The sequence below is a fragment of the Echeneis naucrates genome, chromosome 17 (genome assembly GCF_900963305.1).
Source record: "Echeneis naucrates chromosome 17, fEcheNa1.1, whole genome shotgun sequence".
In the NCBI taxonomy this organism is placed as follows: Eukaryota; Metazoa; Chordata; class Actinopteri; order Carangiformes; family Echeneidae; genus Echeneis; species Echeneis naucrates.
In genome coordinates, this window is record NC_042527.1 from 18446268 (window position 1) to 18471507 (window position 25240).

Below are 25240 nucleotides of genomic sequence, written 5' to 3' on the forward strand. Positions count from 1 at the left end.
TCTTTTAATTAGGTTCATGGAGAAATCACTGAAATCCAAAATGAGGCACTCAGTATGATTTTATTTACTTAACATGCTTTAATGTCACTAATTAACAAATAGGAGCTGTAAAACACTGGTGATAAAGTATCTGAACACAAATAGAGATGATAAACGAAACAAACGAAATGACACCACCACTAACTCACCGTTAGAGCCCCGTCCTGTCAGCTGACAGATGGGTCACATGTGAAAAATGTCATGCCACATTTTCTGTGTAACTAACTGTTTTCTCACGTCGAAAAAATCAAACGTGTTCATTGCACATGATTTATTGCCAGAGAAATTATCATTACTATACAACACATTCCACTCCAAATGTTTTACAAACATTCCTGCTTCCATTCGCTTCATTTTCATTTTCAAATCAAAAGAAACCTAAAACTATAACATAGCGTTTTTATAGAAGCTTGGAGTTGCTTGTTATAACAAGCAAGCAGGTTTTTGTTAATCTCAATTAAAGGCACATGTAGACATTACTTAATTATTGTCTTCCATCTATAACACAAATGTTTACCCCTGAATGTAGTGAATATTTTTTCAAGTATATTTTGCACATTTACCGTCCTTAACAGTAAATAATAGTAAATTATAATATTTGGTTAGAGTAGCGATAAAGTGAATTTAGTGTTGTAAAATCTAGAGTATTATTCCTTCCAAGAGAGAAAGTAGAGCCCTCCCTGTCCGTCACCACACACCAGTTCAGTGGGTTTGTCCGGGTTCACCTCCAGAAGCAGGACGGGACCTCCACACACAAACATACCCACCTGGAGGGGGGATGGTAGAAAACAACTTCAGGAGTAGAGAGTGAAAGTCTATACCAATAAGTCTAAAGAGTCTGGCATTATTGTACTATATGATAATAATCCAATCTCCCAGTACTTGGCTTCCTTGGTTTGTCAAATTCTGGTCTGAAATCAACACGCATCATTACAACTTTCTGCTTTTACAGTTAAAGTGGGGAAGTTTAAGTTTCAGTGGTTTGGATTCACATGCAACTACAGACTTACCGTTGCTCCTTTAAATTGGAGTAGAACCCATTCTTGGTTGGTTTTGGTCTTTTAATGAGGTTCAGTGATAAAATAAAATTGACATTTACTACCTTTAAAACCACGATCTACCTGTTTCTTTGTGATTCTGTCCCACAGCTTCACTGTCCTGTCGTACGAGGCAGAGATGATGGTGCTGTTCGTGAGTCTCAGCATGCTGATCCTGTCACTATGAGCCTGAGAACAAATATTATCAAAAAAAAAAGTTAGGTGGTTTGTTTAGTTTTTTTAATTACAGATGTACGTTGTCGACTCATTGTGCCAAGAAGAACGGTTTAAATAAATCCCTTAAATCAGGATAAGTGTATAAAAACACTGTATAGATCAATTCCAATAGTTGAGTAAATGTTTAATTATTTTACACCAATGGCATATAAAAAATATGAATAACACTTAAACTAATCTCTCTCTTTTGTCCTTCAGAAGCCTCTTACAGGTTTTCTTTCGCTCCACGATGAAGCATCGTCAGGCTGGTTAAACCACATGTTGCCCTTCATGTCTCCACACACAATAAATCCTGAAAGAAAGAAAAAAATCTTTAAGCATTCAGCACATTGGAGGAAAAGTCAATGAATAGCTGAGGTACAGCAGAGGAAGTGAGTTTGTACCTCCATCCATAGTTGCAGCTGTGATTGGGATTTTGTTCTTCTGTTCCTCTTCGGACTTCAGTGTCAGTGAACTGTAACCTGACCTCAGACTGTTTTTGGAGCCAATGGCAAACTGAAGAAAAGAAACAACGTTTTATGTGAATAAAAGAAATATCACAGCATGGACTTGAGTTTTAATTTAAATTGTGCCTGCTAAAACGAATTAAAGGAACAAAAAGGTCAACTGATATTTTTGTCTTTATGCGGGAAGGTTTCTCTACTTCGCTCAAAATCATTCTAATTCCAAATCCTACTTTAAAGTATGAAATGTTATCAGGGCAAACATAATCATTTTTTTTATTCATCCCCCTTATGGTGTGTACATCCTTTTCCCAATGAAAATGGTGACTTATATGTTTAATGTAAAGCGGTGAGATTTGAGGATACGAGCGAGTAAACTCACAAGGAACGCCACATGAAGTCCGTCGTGTTCTTCGCCAAACAGCCACATGCTTTTCTCATCATTACGGATGAAGTGAAGTAATCGGACACTTTCCTCGCAGCTGCAAAAGGGAAAACCACAAAAGGGAGCTGGTCAATCTTATTTTAACCTTTGAAACCCTTGAAGCTTCAAAGTAAAGCAAAAAAAAACCCAAAAAACTCAGTAGTACAATGTGTAGGACTGAGCAGGACGGTTTGTCAATTCAATTTCAGCTAATTAGATTGACAACTTCTGTGTTCAAGCATCCTCAAAATCATCTACATTTAAAAAATAATAGAAATCAGCTTTAACCCTCCTGCACAAAGAGTACTTGAAACCGTGGTCAGCCTCAGGAAAAGGTTGTGGTCCGTGCTGGGACAGTGTGCCGACTTACGCTGTGATTTTATGTTCCCAGTCGTTTTCATCTGTTATGTTCTTGACGTCAAATATCAATCCCATCTCGGACACGCCAATCAGGAACGTGCAGTAGAAGAGGTGCACCACAGGTTTGAGGGCATTGTACGTGGTCACCTTCACCAGACTGGGAGCAGTAAAACAGAATAAACAGTAATGATGAGTTGGGAGATCTGGATGTGCCTCACAAACCTCTTATGAAATCTTTTACTAGATTCAGAAAATCTTTAGAAAACATTTTATTTAAAAACATTTAAAAGCAACAAATCAGGAGGAAAAACAAGTACATTTCTAAAATCCTGTCATACAACTTAGGGCATAAAAACATTTTTTTAAAGGAAAAAAAAAAAACAAAGAAGTCTTTGTTTAGTTTTTTTTTTTTTTTTGGTGTGTGTGTTACTTCCCCAGATCTGTGATGTAAATGAGAACTGTTCATAACATCAATTTTTTTTAAAGGCTTAAAAAGACAACCCGACCCACAGACCACGGTGTGACTGGTCGGTTGTTTACCTTGCAGTGCTGCGTTGTTGATTCCACACCACCTTCCACACGTCGACAGAACAGCCCACGGAGCCTACAGCGAACTGGCTGTCAGGCATCGCACAGATCGCCGTGATGGCGCTGCCTGAAACCTGACACACTGGGTCATTACACAAAAACGCACACAAGCATTCTTAGAAATCCTTATTCATGTATGCATCTCTACCTTCTTGTGGCCGATCACCGTGTTCTGCCGCCACAGCTCCAGCAAACCGGATGTGTAACCAACAAAACAAACGTTTCCCTGATTGAAGTACACGGTTGAGACACAGTCCAAGACGGAGAGACTCTCTGAGGAGAAAAAGAGGATACAGAGGTGAAAACAAACGTCTGCCATCATGCCAGACAGCCGCTAACTGAACGGGAGATCCAGAGCTTCTTCACTCTAAAAACATTACTTGTTGTCCACGTCCAGCATCTCACTGAGCAATCCTCAGAAACAGTGAGGAACTCTGGGACTCCTCGTTTGGAAACAACTCCATGAATCGCACCGCAGTGACCAGAGAAGGTCCCGAAGTGTGCCATCTGCACGGGAAGACACAGGATGAGAGGGGGGAGACAAAAACTGAACAAGTGACAAGTATCACGATCAAGAAGGAAGTAACTTTTCCTTCTGCACGAGGCTAGAAGTAAAGATCCCATCACAAGCTGCAGAGGGAATGTTGATTTGTGACTAATCTTGCATGGACCTCAATGAAAAGGAAAAAACTTTCATACAACAAAATCAATGAAATACTCAGAAGGGTTCAGAAGATTTCTTTTTGAACAACAGACCTGGAGTGGCTTCCAGAGCTGTACTGTGCCGTCATCCGAGGCAGTGAAAACAGCCATTTCTTCGGGGTTCACTTCACTGTTCTGGCCTTAAACACAAAAATAAATCTGGGTGACTCATCTGGCTGTGGAAATTGGATTAAAAACAAAGACAAACCGAGGGAGAGGACAGCGTACCTGTATTTGTGAGGACAGAGCAGTGGTGTATCCGCTGCTTGTGTGCACTGATTTGGCAGATTTCCGTGTTGCTTTCCCAGTTCCACACGTACAGCTCTCCCTCTGCACAGCCGGCCATCACGTACTGTCCCTGCAGAAAGGAACAACAAGCAACGACTTAACAAATAAAAATGAATGGAATAATCCAACTTCTGTTAATCTATTTAATTTTTACTCCACTGATACATCATTTAACAGCTAAGAAGTTTTATTCAAGAGGGAACCAAAAGTTAGTAAATCTATTCTCTCTGATAAACAGTCATGTAACTTTCTCACCAGACAGCAGACGGAGGTCAGAGGATTCTTCACACACATCTCTCTGAGACACTGGCTGGCCTGCAGATCCCATAAACAAAGCCTTCCATCGTTTGACGAGCTCATCTGGAAGAGACAGACAGAAGATGATGAGGACAAGTCCCTGGAGACACCTCATGATCACAACACTGAGAGGACAGAGGTCAGTCAGGTAAACAACAGCGACTCACCACACAGTCTGGAGTCCAAACACAGCCGGTGATCCAGTCTCTGTGAGAGTGAAGGAGCGACTTAGAAAGAACAGCAGGGGAAGAGCTCACATCCCAGACGATGAGGGCCTGAAAAAGAGACAAACTCAGCACAGAGTCTGACACCGGGTAGTCCAGGATGATTGTACGGACATGTTGGACATTTTAAGTTACCCCTTAAAGCTTCATTCAAAGGAGTAGAATTATTCAGCTCAGTGATTTTTGAAGATTGATTGTCAACAACTTGTATTATGTCATATAAAAAATGAAAATACACTGAATAATTTTACCTGATCTTTCCCACCGGAGAGAATCTGTCCGCCGTCAGGGCTGAAGGTCAAACATGTGACTCCTCCGGTGTGGCCTCTCAGCAGCGCGTGAGCGTCAATGCAGGTGTCAACAGCCAGTTCGCTCAACAGCCACAAGGCGATGGTGAAGTCATCTAATTGAAGGTAAAAACATCAACTAGTAGAAACTGAACCTTTCAGGAAAATCCCCTTCTGCCGTAGAAATTTTAAACACATTTCTCTGAGGTTTTGGGACTTTCACCCTCACCTACACTGACCTGAAGCTGTAGCCAGGTAGGTGGAGTTCTGTGCCAGAGCCAGGATGGCGCCTGATTGCGCAGAAAACATGCCAAATGCTTTCAGGTTCCCTTTCATTCCCCCCTCTCCGTCTTCTCTCTTCCAGACCCTGAGACGTTTGTCACTTCCCCCAGATACCAGCAGCTCGGGCTCGGTCTGCTCGGGGTCCAACACGACCCACAACAGGCACAGGATGGACATGTTATACTCGCTGGAGGCCCAAGTCATCTCCCCTGAGATTAAAATGAAGAATTCACTTCATTGTTTGTATATTTTAAATGTGCAGACAGAGTTTAAGAGGAAGAAAAGGTGGGGAACTACATAAAAGATGGCTAAGGCTTCTTTTCTTTACTTTGCAACGTACAATTTTTTACAAGCACACAAATACACACACCTGTGCCCAGACTGTAGTGTTTAATGCCCCCGCCATGGTATCCCACAGCAACAAAATCTCCATTTACAGCCACACAGTGAGCAGCAGGGACTGAGGCTGCTGCCTTCAGTTTCTTCTGAGGAGGCTCCTGTTCAGACTACAAAGACAAAGAACCGTTATAAAGTCTTTAATTTTTGTTAGATTTTAATGAAACAAAAACAATGATAATAAAATGTGTTCTTTAATCTACTTGCATCAGTAAAAGCTACCAACCAGATAAAGGAATCTGATCTGTTCATCTGAATAATGAATCCAAGAGAAGTCTTACTTTATCGTAGTTAAATGCCGTGACTGAGTGTCCAAGTCCTCCTGACCAGAGCTGGAGCTGTTTCACAGGAAGACAAGACGACACAAAGAAAAAGAAAAAAAAGATTCAATCTTTAATTTTAGTCTTTTTAGCCACAAAGTAATCGTATTAGCACAAATCATTTTTCACAGGAAGAGACATCTCACCAGATGATCTGAGCCACCGCTGAGCAACATGGCACCTTCGTCCAGGAAGGTGAGGACCTCCGTGGCTCCACTGTGAGCCTGGAAACATCCCAGACAGGTGGAGGTTGGCACCGACCACACCCTGACCTCTCCGGATATGGAGCCGGAGCAGAGCATGGACGAGGAGGAGGAGAAGGAGAGACTCCGCACTGAGCGCTGGTGACCAGACAGAGGCTGGGGAAACAGACAGGAGGGAAAAAGATGATGTTGATCAACCGCACATCGTTTTACTTTCAACTGGAATGGTACCATCGACAAATCTCAGACTCACCGTCTGAGTTTTATTCTGCAGCCAGTTCCACACGATGACATCCCCATTCCAGCAGCCGGCAGCCAGCAGGTGACCCTCGGGGTCAAAGGTCACACAGTTCAAAGGGCTGGAGCTGAGCAAGGATGCTATTTCATGTCCTTTAGTAGAAGACCACACCTGAAGAGCAGGAAATCATCCACGCAAATAAAGATTGAAAACTCAGACTGCTTCAACCATTACAGTTGATAAAAAAATTTACCAACCCCCAAAAATTAATTTCATTTAATAAATGAAAGGGCCGATAGTAAAATTATAATAAAAGTAAAAAATCATTAGTTTGTGACAAACTTTGAGCATGAAGTCCAGAGACACAGTGGCCAGGTGTTTATGGTCTGGAGTGATGTCACTGGCTGTTATTGTGTTAGCGTGGCCATCAATGAGAGCAGTCCTGCAAACAGTGGAAGCAAAAGTCAATTCATTAAAACACTGTGAGCCTGAAAGAAAAACACAAACCCAACAGGATTGTGAGTATTTGTAAATCGGTAATTCTCCATCCTCTAACCTGCACCCGCTCTCAATGTCCCACATCTCTATTCGTCCGTCAAAGGAGGTTGTAACGAGACGTCCATCCTTCAGGAAGACGCTGCTCGAGATGCCGTCACAGCTGCTCACCAATGACTTCACCTTCTGTTCTCAGACAATTTAACAGTAATTAGTAGTTTAGAAGTTCAACATGAAAAACGGACATTAACTGTGTTTACAGCTTCTGTAGTTCATTTCTACGGTAATCCGATTTTTTTTATGTCATATATGAAACCTGATTTTGGGGGGAGGACATTACAGAAACTCTCTTCTCATACCTGTCCAGTCTGGGTGTTGATGAAATGCAGCATTCCCTTTCCAGTACAAACCACCAGCAGCTCTCCATTCGGACTCACAACGGCGCAGGTCGGCTCAGAGGAGAAGGTCGACACCAGCTCACTGTGGAGAGACATCAGACCGCTTCGAATACATCTGACATGAACACATTAACCACCTTTTGTGAAAACCTTCTTACCTGTTCTCCGCAATTGAATGTCTGTTGTTTAACCATTCAACCACCCTGATCCCTCCTTTTCCCACCAGGCCTTGTGCCCAGATGTGCGCCGGCGTCTCTGGAGGCTCGTTGATCGCTTGTTGAATGAAGAGAAGCGGCCAGGTGGAGAGCAGCGGGGCGTGGCGCCGTAGGAAACTCTGACAGTCCTGAAGACGGTCATGGAGGCCAACTGAGGGGACAAAGAGATCTTGCATGAAGACGAAAACACGTGAGACAGCTATTTTTGGGTGGGTGCAATGCATTTTTAAGGACTTACTTGAGGGGGCAGACTTGGGCTTCTTATCTGTAAGAGAAGCAAAGTATCACAGGATGCCATCAATCAGATTCTTTTCTTAAACTACCATTTATCTGGGGGATGTTTTGCAAGGTCAACCTGCCCGTGCAGCACTTTTTAATTCATGAAGTTGCTCACAAGAAAGCATGTAAAGTATTAGAGAGAAAAATGAAAGAAAATATATTTTTAGTGCAGTATCATCATGCATACTCACCGTATAAGCTGTAGGTCTCCAGGAGCTGATGTAAGAGGCTGTGTCGTACATTGGCGTACAGGAAATAGTAGCTGGAGAGCAGGAAGTGGAGCGCCTCCAGCTGACCACTTTGGATCTGACCAAAGCCAAAAAGATAAAATCTTAAGTAAATATCACCACTAGCTCCAGTTCTCCAGAGGATTTCCGAAACTCAATGATCAGAATCAGAATTACTGAGAGATATTTTGTTGTTAAATCACACAATCACAACTGACTTGCTTCTTTAAATACTCATCAATGAGTTACATGTGACCACAGTTAATTGAGGCCACAGTTCTTTTTTGCTGTGTTTTTAGTGACGAACCAGGCTGGATGGCAGGTGCATGACGGAGATGGCCTCACAGTGGAGGAAGGTGTCTGATCCCTGGGGGTCGGCTCGCGCCCACAGATGAGCTGCGAAGACAGTCGGGGTAAGAAACTGGCTGATGGGATCTGACAGACAAACAATGTTCTGTGCCTTTTACCTGCCAGCACCAGGTGAGCTCTGGTCCTGTCGCTTTCTGCTGGGACGAGGAAGTCCTCAAAAGCCTGCCTCACCTCTGGGTTTGTCAGAGCCAGCAAATCGTTAGTATCGTGGCAATGAGATGGACCAATCACACTGCAGGGAGGGATTCAGGCAGGTTTAATCAGACGGGCCACAATGTACATTCTGCCCTTAGTGGCCTCAGTAATATAAAACACACAACCAACATTCATCCCTTTATTTACTCTTCAAAAGTAAGAACGTAAAGAACGTTAAGAACGTAAATCCTTAAGAAAATTAAATGAATGTGTGTGAAATATGAGACATTCGCTTTCACACAGAGCCAAAATCAGATCTCATCATTCACTCTGTTTTACCCCAGACAGGATTCATACCTGTGTAAACTCTGCACCATGCGGGTGAAAACCGCCATTGGGATGCGTCCTTTGGGCTTCCTGGACAGAAGCAGCACTTCCTGCCATGACACCTGTTCGCTGCGTGACGACAGGTCATTGCATGTGTTCAGTATGGAGTACAAGTCCCCCTCCCGGAGGCCTGCGCATCAAGAGAAGGTGTTAAGACACGTTTTAAGAAAACCAAAATTGATTTTAGTGTAAAGATGAGATGAAATACGGGGCGATATCTACAATTAATACAAGTTATCAAATGATATCAAATGATCAAAAATCTGAATAATGCTAAAATTGATTTCTCGTCACCTGTAGGGCTGACAGCGAGGGCTGCCAGGGTCCAGCGGAGTCCCTGCACACCTCGGTACTGTGAGCAGAGTCTGTCCAGGCTGTGCTGCACCAACTGGCTCAGGGACTGGGGCAAGTCCTGCAGACTGTCCTTCAGCTGAGACAGGTGAAGGATAACGGATGGATGCTTTATGAACCAAACAAACTTCCTGCTGGCTCACTGCTGTATAGGTTTAGTTGCGGGTGGACATTCACTTTTGGTTAGGAATTAAAAAAAAAAAAAGAGAGAGAGATCTGACCTTATCAAAAGTGGAAAAGTTCCTCAGGTCTTCACAGGCCAGATGTAGGTAGAGAGGACTCGCTGCTCCTTTCTTCATCATCAGCATCTGGAGCTGAACAAGCAGAGCACAGCTTTAGAAAAAAACAAAAAAACAAAACTGAAAAACAGAGAAAAGATCTGTGATGAAAGAAGAACCTGGTTGTTGAATGCAGAGTCACTGAGCTTTTTGCCGAATGTGTCCAGTCCCTTCTGAACTATCTCCCTCCGGTCTGGCATGGTGAGCTGTCCCAGGCTGAACAGGACGGTGCTCTTCTTCTTGGAGAGGGTTTGTAATAGAGCCGCTTTAGACATGATGCTGACGACCAAACACACACCCTGAAGAGAGGAGAAGTGTGTTTAACACACAAAACCCTAAAGCACCCCGTGCAAACGACTGAAGGGGGGGTTACTGATGGAATCCACCTGCGGCAGCTCCTGTGGGATCCAGTTGGAGTTGAGCTGGCTGCCGCCATCTTGGACGTTATCCGCGCCATCAACCAGCAGAACCAGAGGTTTGCTCTTCTTCGTGTCGTTCAGCGTGGAGTGAAATTCTGACAGAAATTCTCTGCGATAGGAAAATCCACATTAACACACAGACAACATGGGAGTCAGCCGCCCTGCCAATTTCAACTTTATGCAAACAAACCAAAATCCAATCACTTGTAAGAGTGAGGAAGAGGTGCTTCCTTCTCCGCATCTTTCATTTTCCTTAGCCCTTGAAGGAGGTAGCGAACCAGGTTTTCCACAGAGCGTGCTGATTGGCTGGCAGCTGTAGAGTAGGAGATGACATCACAAGCCAGGTTTTTCCTGGACTTGACTCCAGTCCTGAGGGCGTCTGATAGCGCAGCCTTTGTGGAGACAGATTTTAACATCAATATCGATTAATGTGAAATTTGTCCAAGGTTTTTATACAAGTAAACACTTTTCATTTCCAGAGATGCCAAGAGTAACAGCTGACGACATGAGAAAGGATTAAAAGATTTACCATGAAGACAGTTTTTCCCTCCCCAGGTCCGGCCTCCACCACCAGCATCCCTCCTTTAGTCTGGATCTGCTCCACCATCTCCACAGCTGCAGATAGCAGCTTCCCCCTGCCGTAGAACTTTCTCTGCAGCGCCCCCTGGTGCACCTCCTGCTCCATCACATCTGAGGCAGCTTCAGCCTCCTCACCCTCCTGACGCACAGAACAACATAACGAGGACTGTAAGCAGGATTGTTGTGTTCACTGGTTCATAATGTTGAGTTTGGCTGTGGGAGGATTTGAAATGAAATCTGTCGAGTTACTAACGTCCACAAACTGCTTCACAAGTGCCATCCAGAGATCCTCCAGCACAGCTTTGGCAAAGTCCTCCAGGTTTTTCAGATACGGGTTCCCCTCGACGACACCTCCCCACTCACAGGGGTAACTAGGACAGAAGTGCAGATGATCTGAAACAGTTGAAACACCACAGAATCTCTGTTATTGTGACCAACAGGACTCACTTTTCAGTGACCTTGACATTGCTGGCCCGGATTCGACTTTTCAAAGAGGCCATTTTAGACTCAGCCTCTTTTGATTCAGCCACAAAGTCTGACCTCCACGCCACTGGGACCGATCTGACAAACAGAGAAATTAAATTAAAATATTAAAGACTGTAGTTTTACAAAAATGATTTATTTTTCACATTAATTAGAAGGAGTGGAAAGATGAATTCATTCAAACTGATAACATCTTTAAAGATGTTGAAGGCATACTTGATGATATTCGGATCTCTGAAGTAGCAGAACATTCGCTGGTGTGATGTGTCAGGAAAAAGAGCCTGAAACTGACGGATCTCAATCTCAGTGATGGAAAGACCTGCAGGAGCCGACGCCAGCTGAACACAGAGGAACATAACCATCATTGTTTCCAGTATTTCAAATATAAATTTAGACAGACACATAAAAACAAACGCAATTCTCTTTCACTTTAAAGGATTAATGGGAATTTCAATAGGTCTGATTGGCCTGTTTATCAGTAACAATAGCATAATAGTTGCCGTAATGAGCGTATTTGTGGGATTGAATAATCTGATTCATAATTCTGAATCATATATTTCTGGTGATATTTTAAAACCACATACACAATCATACCTCTGAAAATGTAGAAAAGATTAGTAAAACCCAGTAAGGTTGTGATCTTACCCAGGCGTACTGCGGCAGATCAGGAAGGACAGGTCTGGGGGGCACCACGCCATACCTCTCCCCCAGGATCCCAACCATCATCTGGCTGCGACACACCTCCGACAGGCACAGCTCGGTGGCTCGGGCCGACTCCTCCTCTGTCACGCCCCAGCGCAGCTCCACGTCCTGCAGATAGAGGCAGTGCGGCGCCGCTCGACGCCGGAGCTCCGGGAAGACGCTACGCACCAGGACGTCTCGCTCAGCGTGCATGTCTCTGAAAGTGGAGGAGATAAACACACGTACACCTCTCCACCTGAGGACAGAAGAAGGACAGAGGAGTTAAGGCAAGGAGAGACAGAAGCACCACAACAGTAAACACACCATTGGGCCATTTCAGGCTCTTTTTAATGTGATTATACATTTTTTTATTGAATTCCTGCCAAAATTAGAAAAATTCTTTCATTTCCGAATGAATCAGAATTTGATGAGAGTGTTTGAACGTTAAAATCTAGAATAATAAAGTAATAATATCCCAATGTGGTGAATTTCCTGCCACTGTGGTTTCTACAGCTGGACAATGAATGCATGAATGTCTAGTGTGCGAGCGTGTCATTGCTATAAACCAGATGTGTGTTTTCAGCATCATGAGATGGATAATGTTTCCAAGAACATTTAGGCAGAGAAGACAACTTTGAGAGTATTTAAATAAAAAGTACCTCATAGCCGGGCTAGCTGGTATTGGGACAACTTTACTTGTGCTTTGAGATTCTTTAGCCTCCTCTGGTGGAGGGATTTTGTACAGTTTGTCCACATGCTCCACGTGGTCCAGCAGCCTGGAAGATCCTCGTTCTGCCACAAACCTGAGCACATAATTCAAGTTTTAAACAGAAAAAATTCATCTGATTACATGATTTTCTTAGCAAGAGTCAAGAAGAGAAAATGATCATTCTTATATTTTCAGGATAACATGAAGCTGGAGCAGACAGGTGATTATTTTAGCTTAGCATAAAGAAGAAAAAACTAGTCCGGTTAGCAAATGTTACAAAATCCACCTCTAAGCAGCTTTAAAGCTCATTAATAGCAATCTGGTATTTTATCTTCTGTAAAACCTTTCCTTCACATAACTGACATGACACAGTCCTACTTTCATCAACGTATCATAATCAGTGAATCTGAATCGGCTTTTGTATGAAGATGAAAACAAAACAAAAAAAAAAACAGTCACTTTACCTCAATATTTGCTCACTGAAACCCACCAGGTTCACTTGGTTCCGTCCCAGAGAGAATTGTAAGTCTTCACATCTACAGTCAACACAGCAGCACAGGGACTCAAGCAAAGAAAACTATTTCTTCCCAATGAGCGGGAATAAAGCTGTTACATAAAAACATTTCCTTTACTGCTTTTTCTCTCCATATTGTTTAATTTACATTTTATTGTGATGACTGAATAAACACCACAGCTAGAAATCACTCAGAAGATAATGCATGCGCCTCCTAACGCTGCCTGTGAGCACATATACCAAATAACTGACGTATTACCGATCTAACAGGTAGATATAGACCACGAGGGCTTTGCTGTTCACTTCCTTCATGTATTTGTTGATGGCGTATTGGACGTCATTGTTGACCCAGTGTTCGCAAAGCACGATGATGTTGTCGATCTGAAATGTAAAAGTGTTTGCTCACAAAAGAGCAGCTTAATCTAAGAATGTAATATTTACGCCACTTAAATAAATTCAGTGGTTATGTTTCTCTCCATATTTATGGTTATGTATCAAAAAGGTAGAAATTATGGTCCAAATACATCTTTTTCTGCCCTTTCGCAGATTTTGTTTTCATTTCCAAAAATAGCAATTTTAACAACGAGTAAACACACATCATATTAAATCACATGTGCAAACAGACTCACCTTGTTTTTTTTGCTTAATATTCTGAAGAGGTAATCACTGTCCTGATCTTCATTTGAGACCTCTGCACATACCTGTGAAAGAGAGGTTTTCAATAAAATTGGAGAAATTCAAATCATACTTGTTATTTTACTGATGCTGAGATGTGTTTTAGTTATATTTTTTGGAGGACGTTCCTCTTTTTGATGTGAAAGCACTTAAAGGTCTCATACTTTAAACTGTATGTTTCTATTCTTACTGGCTGACTCTTTTCTGAGTGTCTTATTTAAAACAAATAAACACAAGCAGATTTCAGAAAGACTAAATCCTCCAAAGTTACATTGTGGATCTGGGTGTGAGGGGCTTGAGACACAGGTGAGGGTGGTGATTGTTTCATTGTGACATCACAAAGTTACAGAAGTCCAGAGGTCTATTTTAAGGCCAGTTTCGCCTTTGATACTTTCACAGTAATAGTGTAGAACCTACACCTGATTTATAATGAAAGACAACATGGAGGCCTACCTTTAAGTTATGGGACCATTAACTTCTACTCATTCATCTGACATCAAAACCTACATTAATGTTAGTATGAGATCATAAAAGAGAATTAATACTGTAGAATGAAAAATCCTGACCTCACTTTGCTTCACGACACTCCTGACATTTTCCAAAACGACCTCAGACTTCAGCTTGACTTCTTCACCGTGATTCCAAGAAGATAAGAAAAGCTGGCTGTCCTCAGCACTGCTGCTGATCATCACAGAAAGTAAAGCTCCCACTTCCTGTACCTGAGACGACAGAACAATTACGGAGAGAGGTTTGTTTATCCAATTTTTTTGGGACCAAGTCAAAGGTTTAACATGCCAACCTTCATGTTTGTTACTGCTGAACAGGAATAAAACTCACAGAGGGAGCAAGTTTGTCTTCAACCTCGTCTTTTTTCCTTGCCCTCTTCCTGCTTTCTTTTTCCTCTTCCTCTTCTTTCTCCTCTTCCTCTTCCTTATTCTCTTCCTCTTTCTCTTCCTCTTCCTCATCCTCTTCCTTATCCTCTTCCTCTTCCTTATCCTCTGTCTCTTCCTTATCCTCTTGCTCCGGGTCTGGTGGGAGGTAGAAGTCCTGCTTCTTGCTCCAGCTCGAATCAGACATCTGAGTGGAGAGGAATATAACAGTCCGTCCAGGGAGCGGAGGCAGATTGGAATTGCAGGAGATCTGAACCGCCGTCTCCAGAGCCCTCCGGTAACGGTCCAACAGAGCAGTAGAGTACTTTGTCTGACTGAACGTACGGACACAGAACCAGGTACGTTATATTCTATGATATGATGATACTAACTTCGGTAATAAGTTCAACTCTCACTTTCTGTAGGTGCTATTATACTCCCTGAAATTATTGTTTAAAAGTGTCATGAAGGTCAATATATTCAAATACTTAAGTAGTTAACAAATAGCTGTAGACCTCACTTTTATCTGGACAGTTAGAAAGGAGTCGAACTGCATTGTAAAAAAAAAAGCCCATAATTTAATTTGTTGTACTAATTATTGTCATACTTGAGGAGCTGAGCCTTCTTCATTTGGTATAGTCGGCAGATAAATGGCACTCTGAGTGTTGCCCTCAGCCTGCTCCTCTTGGTCGTGTCCCAGCCCAAACGCTTGAAACGCCGGCTCTTGGGAATCGTCTTCAGGATGCTCTTCAGGATTTCGTTTACCGAGGGGTTCGCCGCGATGGGCACTAAAGGATAAACAGATAGAGAGGAGGTAACGTACCAGTACAGCAGGGTTAGGATTATATGCTTGGATGCCACAATATTTTATGCATCTCACCCAAACTTTGAAGCTGCATGATGACTTTGTAGGCAGCGAGGAATCTGAAGGGAAACTGCCGGCTCTGAATAATCGCTTTCTGTAAGTGCATCAGATTATAATGACAAACTTGGACTACTCGCGTTCTCTTATGTTTTTCTGTGACCGCATTGTGATTTTTAACCAAATTACACCATAGAGTGTGTCACCTTATTGGTCAGTCTGCTAAGGATCTTCTTGTGATGATCTTCACTGATGCCCTGAATGATCATGTTCCTCAGGTTCCTCAGCATGGCCATGAATGGAAGAGACTTGTTATCTGCACAGAAGAGATATTATTCATCAACATATCAGCGGGTTTATGTCTGAACAGCTGTAAGTTTGTTTTTGAAAGTATGCATTCATCTTTGGTGTCGTGTCGCACTGTAGAGTGTGTCTAGCCAGTTTTAAATTAATATACAATGTATTGGGATGTATGTACTTGTGCATCTGGAGCTACGTGCTTCTTTTCAGACCTATGAGTTTTTCCCAGGTGGCGGCTTTGTTGCCCTCCAGGCTGAGGAGGTGTTCCCACGTCTCTGGCTCCTTGAGCTTCATTCGCTGCCCAGCTCGCTCCCTGTCCCACGCGCCCTTCATCCTGCTGCGGGTGAATGCCTTCAGGTCAGCAGGATACCTGCAACAAACACAACCACGGTGCATTTTAAAATAGAAGCAGGACAAAGAGCCCAGGGATTAAGATGCTGGGGTTTTCTTAAATTTCAGTATATGTATATGTTTGTGGGGTCTCCAGAGCAAAAGCTCAGTTTTCTTCTAAAGTGGAAGTGATGACGGGTGTGTAATGAGAGTGCACACTCTCATTACACACCCGTCATCACTTCCTATGTGATATAAATTTAAATTTCAACCCTCCTAGTATGTGTAAATAGCATAAAAAAGGTTTAGCAGATACATTGAAAAAAGAGACAGAAGGTATAATATTCATTCTACACTATTTTGGTGAAAAACATATGAAAAATATCTTCATTGGAGAAGTAAATGTTTAGATGTTGTGCATTGATTAACAAGAAAATGCAGAATCTCTGAAGGTCATGAGGTGTCGCACTTTTTTCCCAGAATTGCCATGACGTGTTCAGCCGGCTCTTTAATGTGAAGCCTCTTGATCATCTTCTTCAAGCTGAACTCACTCTGTTTCTTATCCACCACTTTCCTGCCATCCAGCTGCAGCTGCAAACGCACACAAATGATTACTAACTGGGGTTCAAAAGCATCACCGCCTCTGCAATGATAAACTGGAAGGAATATAAAATATGTAAAAGCAGAGGATGACTAAGAAAACCTCAAGCAGAACAGCTCATATCACAACAGCACAGAAAAATCTATTAACTTACAAACTTCTCCAGAATAGATGCATCTGATCTGAGCAAGTTGGCCCACACTTTCAGTTGTTGCTTGTCTGAATTCTGGAAATCAAAGATAAAGATCAAACTGAACAAAACATTAGCAAGTCACAAGGAGGATGTATGGGGTAGCAATTCACTCACAGTTCATCTACAGAAATGAGTCAGTCTCACTAAAATAAAAACCACAAAGTTTCAGTTGCTATAGTAAACAGTGTGTGTGGATTTCAGTGTTTTCCACTGGCATTAACGAACGCAGCCAAGGTTTTATATTTTGAGTGCTTACATGTTTATTGATTTTGTTGTTGTTTTACTTGGATTAGTCAGTTTTTGTCCATTTCTTTCTTTATTGAATGATTATTAATGATGCATTTGTTAGAAAATACTGTCCAGTGTCCTGTCATAGTCTTAATTTAAAGCCATAGATGCATTTCTTGTCATTTTCATATGTAAATGGTGTTCACATTAATAAAACAGTGTAAGGGGAGGGATTTGGTACCTTTCTCTTGCGCCTGTTGCGGTTGTGTTTACAGCGGTGTTTCCGTGTGTTGTATTTGGCCAGCTGATACTCATTGAACTGCTTGAACTTGTCAGTCATTGCCTTCTTGAGGCACATAGGCAGGGAGTGGCTGAAACACTGGAAACAAACAGTCACACCCGTCACAACGAATTCAGGATTCAGGAGAAACACTAGACGGTCACTACGACTTACTGTGCTGTAGATTCTGACGACTTCCAGCCAATCAGAGGGCAGCTGCACGGCGGCACAGAAGTATCTGCGGACGTGAGGCTTGGTGGAGGGTTGATTGGCAGCCACAGCCAATAAGAAGTTTGCGGTGATGCGGATGTTCAACTCTTGCCGAGTGTAAACTGCCACCTGAGCCAGATGGAAGGACAAACTGCATGATGAAGACTGTTTGAACTCGGGTGGTTCATGCACTTTCACTATTGCGCCAAGTTAGCTCGTCTTTTTCAGAATTTGCAAATGAACAATTAAATAAACTCAACAACACGATTAGAAGTGTCGAAATTCATATTATATCACTAATAAGAGAAAGAAAATGTCACATCCTGATTTTTAATAAGACTTTGACTACTCCCACAAGAGTTCATTTTTAATTGAATTGCTCCTGTAGAATCTAAACATTACCTGGTTAGCTAAAATGTTTAGTTCACAGTTATACCTGTAAATACACACCAACCCACACAGACATGCAATCTGCACAGACCTTAAGGAGAAACTGTGGGTCGTGGACAGAAATGTCTTTGGCTAGGTTTATTATTTGGGTCCAAACACTGTCCTCAGAGTCCCAGTCCTTTTGGCCTGGAGCCTTGATCTTATTGACCAGAGAGCAACACACCAGGTTCAGCAGCAGATACTAAGGACCAGAGAGAAAAACAAAGTGTGACTTCAAAAGTTATAAATGCAAAACAAGAGAATATTCCTGAGAGAATGTACATATGTAGGGTAAAATGTTTTTTCTACCTTGTTATTGATTAGATCTTCTTCAATCATTTCATTTCCTGGTTGAAACTCTGCAAATTCCTCTTTTCTAATGGCAACAGTTTGATCCACTTCCTGTTTGACCCACTCTGTTTCCAGAACAGGTAATTCAATGGCTGAGCCAGCATGAACATCCATCCCTTCTTCTTCATCCTCGTCAAGCTGCTCTTACAGAAGAGTTCACATTAAAATACCAGCAAAGGGTATGCATCAAAAATGCTATTTGCCAAATACGTAAATGAAGAGTGTATTAATGTCAAAATAAGACTATTTCATGTACCACACTTGTTTCTTCAAAGCTGGACAGCATAGCATCAGATATCTCCTCTGTGTTGTTGCTTCCTCCATCATCTCGCTGCTGTTCTATGCCAAGACCGTGATGCAGGGAGGAAGGAAGCTCAACAAAGCGATTGAGCAGAGTGCTGCTTGCCACGGATGAGGAGAGCAGAGGGCCATGAGAGACAGAGGAGGTCAAGGGAAAGGACAGGCGTGGTGAATCTGCAGTGAGCAGCTTGTTCTCAGTGCTGAGGAGGGAAGAGCTGAGGGAAGAGGCTGAGTGAAGGAGGGATGATGTAGTCAGGATGGAGGGCTGAAGAGAGGAGCAGGAGGAGGGTTGGGCTGCAGCGTTAATGAGCAGAGAGGAGTGCTGAGTTAGGAACTTATTCTCCAAACTCTGAGGAGGAGGAGGAGCAAAGTTGGAAGTTAAACTTCTTCCGCACGTGGGCTGCCGCTGTTCCCCTTGGGCCACGTTGGCCTGCTGCAAAGTCAGGGCCCTCATGTCTGCAGACAAAATCAGTTTGGAAGGTCAAAGGTGGCAAAAGATTTGAGCTTCACTTCTAAATTACAACCCTTGACAGTGCTGAGATAAGCAGCCCAGCATTGTACCGCTGCCATTAGAGTGTGTGTCGCCCATATTTCATCCATTAAGAGTTCAAAGTCTGGAAACGGTCAGCGCAAAACACTGTTCACTTGATACCAGCACCACCAGACTGCAAAGACAATATTCTAAAAGTTGTAAATAATGCAAATAAAAGCAGATGTATTTTATAGCACTGTATGATCGTCCATCTAATCTAATTAGATGCTTATAAGAAGAAAGAGAGGATAAAAGAACCTTCCTGCAAACCTCCTTTAGGCCAATGAAAACTTTTTGCCTGACAGAGATATGTAGATTGTAAAAAGCCTTATTGATGGGACGATTGATCAGCTGGCAGTGATGAAGTTGATTGAATTATGTCTTTGAATGACACTGCAAACAAACACCAAACCTTCTCCGTTTTATTTCATTGATTCCATTTAATTTATCTGCTCGAACAGCTGGTGGGTGATCAGCAGACAGACCCTCATTTAAAGCAGCACACACATGATCCAAACTTAGACATGAGTCACCGTGTTTCCCAGTAAGCCCCTGTGTACTGAGGGTGTGGTGTTTTGGCGGTGAATCAGCGTTAACCCCAGACGCAGGAGACTCACCGTGAAACTCACAGAATCCAAAGGCGAGAACTGACTCTGAACAAACGTGTCTAACGTGTGAAATGTCCTGATTTGATGCACATCACCGAAGGCGTCTCTCATTAGGGCTTCATGTTCTTCCTCATTCCGTCCACTTCCGCGTACAACGGCGGCCACGCCCCGCGACAGGCTCCGGCTCTCTGATTGGTCGGTATTTTGCGTACTTTTTTTTGTTACCGTAAAGGCGTGCATACACGCACCAACCCCTAAAAAATGATGAAACGTTAACGGAAAGCGCTGCCGTTAATTAATTAATTAGTTAATTAATTTTTGTTTGTTTTATGATATCAAAATCACCATCTGTGAGTCTGGAGCTTAATATTTTTACTTGTTTTTACGTCTTTGTCTGTGGCACTCTGCTCCAGATTCATGTTTCCTGCTTAACAATTTAAAGGATCATAATTCCCGATTATTAAAAAATAACAACAACCAAATAATGTCCTCAAATAGCTGTGACATTTTGAGCCAAAGTCTTTCAGTCAGACATGTAAGTGTGGGTTGTTTGGGGTTTTTTTTTTTTACATCTATTTTTGGTCCAGGACACTTCAGGAACACTTGTACTATGCAGTTATCCAATTATGTAGCAGCTCTGCAGAGAATAAAATCAAGTCAGTGTGGTGATGGCGGAAGATGAAAAGTGGTTCAGGGACTTGAAGCATGTTGTGGCTGGTTGGTTTGAGTGTTTCACACAGTTTATTTATGCAATAAAACATCCAGTGGCGAGGAAGAGGAAAAAGGACGGATTAGTTTATGTGGACAGCTTACAGATATTCAACCCAAACTCAAACCTTGTGTAATTGTTTGTTGTATGGTCTGATTGACTTTTTTTCAGTTGCATTAAAAAGGACTAGTGTTGTAATAGTATTTTCCCCTCTTCTAATAGGGACTGGCTGTTGCGTTGACTTTCAATATTCTCGATTAAATTCAACTTCACTATCACTGATCATCATACTGATCATTTCAGTTTGTAATCGACACATTTTCATAGAAACAAACAAACAAACAAACAGCAGGGGAGAGAAAAAAAAAGGTACGTGGGGACGTTACCGTAACTATTTGTGTGCGCGCTCAGAGGCGGAAGCCGCCGGGCCGTATTTCCGCTGCAGCAGCGCCCCAAAAAAAATGTGGAGGTGAGGACGAGCTGAGGCCGGAGAAGGACCGACGGAAGGACCGACGGAAGGACCGACGGAAGGACCGACGGAAGGCCGACGGGCGGTTACTCTTGTTCTTATTATTATTTAAACCCCCCGCTGCCAGCCGCTCGTTGCTAGCCGGGTTCCGGGTGTTTAGTGGCCGAGCTCGTCGTCTCTCTCCGCGGCGGTTCAGGGGAAGCGGCTCGGCTAGCCTGAAGTAGCTAGGCCGGCAGAGATGGGCACCAGAGCCAGCCGCCTCCAGGAGGACCCGGCGCCCTCCGCCCCGGGGAAAGACGGGGCGAAGCGGGACTCCTACCGGCGGCCCCGCCTGGCCAGACCCACCAGCCTCATGGTGGACTTCTCCGGGAGCTTCGAGGACACGGAGCCCAACCGGAGCCGATCGGAGGAGGGCAGCGACTCGGACCTGGGGCAGCACGGGGCGAGCGCCGACGGCAGCCCCGCCGACCACCACGGCGTCCCCTCCGGCGTGAGCCAGGCGTCCCCCGCCGGAGACGACGACGACGACGACGACAACAGCGACGGGAAACCCGAGGAGGACGGGAACACAAGCCCGGAGGCGGCCGTCGACGCCGAGCGTCGGCCCGGAGAGGAGACAGGCCGCACCCCCCACCGCACCTTTTCCGAGCGGCTGCCCGGGAATCGGCACTCTTCCGCCCGCAGCGTTGGCGCAAGGTCCGCCCGGGTCCGGGGCACCCACCAGCGGCCGGTGTCGGAGGCTTGGATCGGCCTTTACCGAGTGAACAACCGCCACGGAAGTAAGTGAACCCATGAAGGATTTCTAATAAATAAATAACACCTGTCATAATAACTGGCCGGCCTCCATCTGAGGTTCTGGTTTTATTTTAATATTAAAACATTTCATACTGAAGGATGAGGGGGGGGGGCAGTGTGAATAAAAATAAATTACACAATACACCATCATCCAAATGACAAATGATTATATCTGATATGTACCACAGTGACTGACTTATCTTCAGGGGAAAATAATAATAAATATACTGCACAGCCAAACCAAGAAGGCCCTTTGAGGTCAAGAAAACACCATGAACACGAACACACAATGAATGTTTCCCAGATTATTTGAGGCATTTACATTCCTTAACAGATGATCTCTTTTCCCATGCTGACTCAAATCATCAGAGACCCCATTGTATGAAGGCGAGCTGTGGCGTAAAGCTAGAAGTGGTGACATACAATCTCAAACCATTTCATGATGGTGGCTGCCGGGAAGTGAAAATGTCGCAGTCGGTCTGCGTTGGGTTACAGAAGTGACACTTTTCTGAGCCAAAACGTGACAGCGTGGTGGGTTTCCCAGGCAGAGCCCTCAAGCAAGCGTAGAGAAATGGGTCACAACACAACGCGCTCGCCGGCTTGTGGCTGGCGGCAGCTCAGAGATGGAGGAGAATGTGGGGCAGAAAGGCACCGTCGCTGCCTGACTGCCCCGTCCACAGATGGCTCAGGCTGGAGTGGCTGTTTTGCATGCTTCTGACAGTCAAATGAAGATTCTAAACTATTCTGGGTCAGCCGGCGTCATCCAGACTGCCGGACTGCTCTGGGATTCGCCAAGCTGGCCTGTGTGATCTAAATGTCCAAACACGGCGCTCTGACGTGCACAACAGCCTTCATTTATAGCTCCCTGTGACAAAACACATTGTACCCATCTCTGTTTGTGTGTCTGCTTTGTGCAGATATTCGCTGCCCTTTCTGCTCCAAGCCTTTCCCGGGAGGTCGGATTGAAGATCACCTGTTGAGCTGCCTTACGTCTCCTCCCTTACCTTATAATAGTAAGTATTATATCGCAGAAATGCACCAACAGCTATGTGTTTGGGGGTTTTTTTTTTTTCTCCAAAGGGCAGCAACACTAAAGTCGTTTTGTGCGTGTTTGTGTTCACAGCGGATGTGCTTAGTAAAGACAGCGGAGAGTGCTCCATCTGTTTGGAGGATCTGGTACAGGGGGAGACCATCGCCAGGCTGGCCTGCCTCTGCGTCTACCACAAGAGGTAACAAAGCTCACTTCATGTGAGATTAAAAAACACACACCTCGGGATGGAGAAAAAAAAACATCCAGCTCGTTCCACATCTGAGTGGACTTCATCTGTTAAGATGGAGTTTCATAACTGTTCAGCAAACCGTTTAGTTAATATTTTATTAATTGACATATTTTCACACCTCTGTAAAGTTTTGGATTGCTCTGTCTTAATGGAGTTACATAAATCAACTTGCTTTGCCTGTAGTTTCAGAAAACATGGCCACTAGATTTGTTTTGTACTGCGTACTACATCACAAAATTTCTATATGTTCTTAAAAACTAACTGGATGACCACAGCTGATTTAAAACAGATCAGTGTGGAAAAAGCTAGAAGGAAGAGTTTGTTTTTTTTTGCTTGTTTGTCTGTAAACAAACTGCAGAAGCTTTTCAAATGATGTGAAGCTGCATCATCATCATCGTTACGGTTTAAAGTGGACGAGGCCACAAAGAGTTTCGAAACTTCAGCCTGGAAAAAGCAATGACCACAAGGTTGTTGAACGCTCACCAGTGTTTATGTGCGTCTCACATCATTTACAACAAATCAGGAGGAAGTCATTTTCATTTTCAAAGCGTGTTGTAATGTTCAACACTTTGGCTTTTCAAAACTTCCAAGCTGTGCAGTATCGGAGCCAACATGCCAAGGCCTGAAATTTACCAGAATTAAGTAAACTGATGTAGTTAAGATACCGAGGAAAGTTATATCATCATCAAGTGCAGACTCATTTGATGGAAACCCAGCAGGGAACAAGTTGGAACAAATAAAGTTGCCTTGTTAAACTACAGTCAGATAAAAGTAGCTACATGTTGGTCTTTTGTTTTGGCCTCAGAGCTGCCGGCTGTTTGACTCGAACTGAAACTGGTTTGGAAAAATCTTGAAATTTCAGAGACAGTTGGAAACAATTACGCACCACATTTTCACACAGTTGATACAATAAATACTGACGTATTTACATAAAGCTACAAGAAATAAGCAGCTCTATTCTCAAACATGACATTCAGATTTTATTTTTTTTTTTATTTTAACAGAGAAAAAGTCAGATTCGTCATCTCAGTCTAGAAACTGCGACTAGAAAATATTTTGATTAAATCAGTTGATTAATCTACATTTAGTCTGATTTAGTTGACCAAAGGTTTCGTGTAAATTACTTGAAATGCACATTAGCCAATCGCACGCCTTGCATCTTATCTCTGCAGCTCACTGACTGAATGTAGTTGTTTATTTTCACCTTGTCAGTGAGTGGATTAAGGCTGGTGGACCTGACTCTGATCAAAGAGCCCCCACATTAACATGAGTGAATCAAACTGCTAACTCCTTGCTGCTCCCGCTCTTTGTCCCCGTAGCTGCATTGATTCCTGGTCCAAGGTGAAACCCTGCTGCCCCGAACATCCCTTCGATTGACTCACGGGTCACAAGTTTCCCACACAGTGACCGCCCTGACTCAGGTATGTGCATTTTGGGAGTTAGCCCAAATTAAAATGTGTGATGTAAATCACAAACTGTGATCTGAAAATCAGTTGTCAGGAGAAACATTTTAAGCCAGTTTCCAATAAATAACTCACGGAGTCATTCATGACCGGGCCCAAACAGTGAGTAATAGACGTATTGCCCTTCAAATGTCAGTTTTGCCCCCCATTCGATCCGTTTGAGTGCTTCGTTTGGTTGCATTTATATTTCCACAGAGATACTGAAGGTTTTGAAGTATTTACAGACGCTTCATCTATTTGATGTTGATTTAAACAGTTTGTCCAGTTTTAAAATATTCAGTGCATTTGTCTAATGGTTACCCTTCTCTTTTCAGGAGACTACACTGAATCCTAATAAAATCCCAATAAAGATGTGTTATTGAGCAAATTAAAGCCCTCCCCGTCCCTCTCAGACGCAAACCTACATTCGAGTGGAGAGCAGGCGATCCAAAGAGGAAGCTACGTAAACCGCCGGCACCTCTCTCCATCTCAATCAGTCCATTTGATTTTGGTCTTGACCATTTCAAGCCAGACAACAAAAAAAAGAGCTGCTCTGTCTAATCTTTGGTCTTCGCTGGAACAGAAGTGGGGGTTCCCTTTCTGTCTCATGGACTTGGTGGGAATCAGCGGACCATTAAAACAAAAACGTCACAGATATAATCATCCTGGAACGATGAAACTCACCCCAGAAACATCTTGAACTTGGGGAGGAGGGGAAAAAAAAAAAAAGTTGTCTCAACTGTGACTCTGGTTCCTCTTCTGTGTATTTTTCTCCCTCCAAATGGGATCGGTCATTTTATCGAGTATTTTGCAAGGAAACAAAAAAACAAACAAACCAACAACAACAGTATTGTTCCACGTCATGCGTCAGATGAATGTTTTCTTTCCTCGGC

The 25240-nt window shown here is 43.3% G+C and overlaps 2 protein-coding genes across 2 annotated transcripts; one reads left to right on the top strand and one right to left on the bottom strand.

Annotated features, from left to right (window-relative positions):
• Nucleotides 1-41: 41 nt before the first annotated feature.
• tep1 (telomerase-associated protein 1) lies at nt 42-19796 on the bottom strand. Its single transcript, XM_029525551.1, has 56 exons — nt 19662-19796; nt 18469-18968; nt 18171-18350; nt 17914-18063; nt 17397-17561; nt 17184-17321; nt 16676-16747; nt 16390-16511; nt 15803-15960; nt 15497-15606; nt 15309-15387; nt 15036-15216; nt 14397-14763; nt 14126-14278; nt 13514-13585; nt 13144-13265; nt 12835-12906; nt 12321-12464; nt 11626-11917; nt 11197-11318; nt 10945-11058; nt 10751-10868; nt 10448-10636; nt 10123-10310; nt 9886-10027; nt 9619-9798; nt 9443-9535; nt 9165-9300; nt 8841-9000; nt 8447-8580; nt 8287-8375; nt 7944-8058; nt 7712-7738; nt 7417-7624; nt 7220-7340; nt 6922-7046; nt 6708-6807; nt 6381-6536; nt 6071-6283; nt 5886-5942; nt 5579-5714; nt 5166-5417; nt 4891-5042; nt 4583-4690; nt 4374-4478; nt 4059-4188; nt 3885-3970; nt 3509-3635; nt 3277-3401; nt 3081-3202; nt 2551-2697; nt 2139-2238; nt 1697-1808; nt 1523-1605; nt 1161-1265; nt 42-806 (listed from the first exon to the last, which is right to left on the bottom strand). Exons 2-56 carry the CDS (start codon nt 18964-18966, stop codon nt 687-689), a joined length of 7872 nt encoding a protein of 2623 aa, XP_029381411.1. The 5' UTR covers nt 18967-18968; nt 19662-19796; the 3' UTR covers nt 42-686.
• Nucleotides 19797-20821: 1025 nt separating this feature from the next.
• Nucleotides 20822-25147, top strand: LOC115058379 (E3 ubiquitin-protein ligase znrf2). Its single transcript, XM_029525731.1, has 5 exons — nt 20822-21609; nt 22543-22638; nt 22749-22854; nt 24225-24326; nt 24683-25147. The coding sequence occupies exons 1-4, from the start codon at nt 21069-21071 to the stop codon at nt 24280-24282; spliced, it is 801 nt and encodes a 266-aa protein (XP_029381591.1). The 5' UTR covers nt 20822-21068; the 3' UTR covers nt 24283-24326; nt 24683-25147.
• Nucleotides 25148-25240: the final 93 nt, after the last annotated feature.

Coding starts and splice junctions, on each gene's coding strand:
- tep1 (XM_029525551.1), bottom strand. CDS start 18,966: ATGAGGGCCCTGACTTTGCAGCAGGCCAACGTGGCCCAAGGGGAACAG. Junction 10,311..10,447: donor AGGGAAAAACTGTCTTCATG/GTAAATCTTTTA, acceptor GTCTCCACAAAG/GCTGCGCTATCAGACGCCCT. Junction 9,799..9,885: donor TCCCACAGGAGCTGCCGCAG/GTGGATTCCATC, acceptor TCCTCTCTTCAG/GGTGTGTGTTTGGTCGTCAG.
- LOC115058379 (XM_029525731.1), top strand. CDS start 21,069: ATGGGCACCAGAGCCAGCCGCCTCCAGGAGGACCCGGCGCCCTCCGCC. Junction 21,610..22,542: donor AGTGAACAACCGCCACGGAA/GTAAGTGAACCC, acceptor TGCTTTGTGCAG/ATATTCGCTGCCCTTTCTGC. Junction 22,639..22,748: donor TCCTCCCTTACCTTATAATA/GTAAGTATTATA, acceptor TTGTGTTCACAG/CGGATGTGCTTAGTAAAGAC.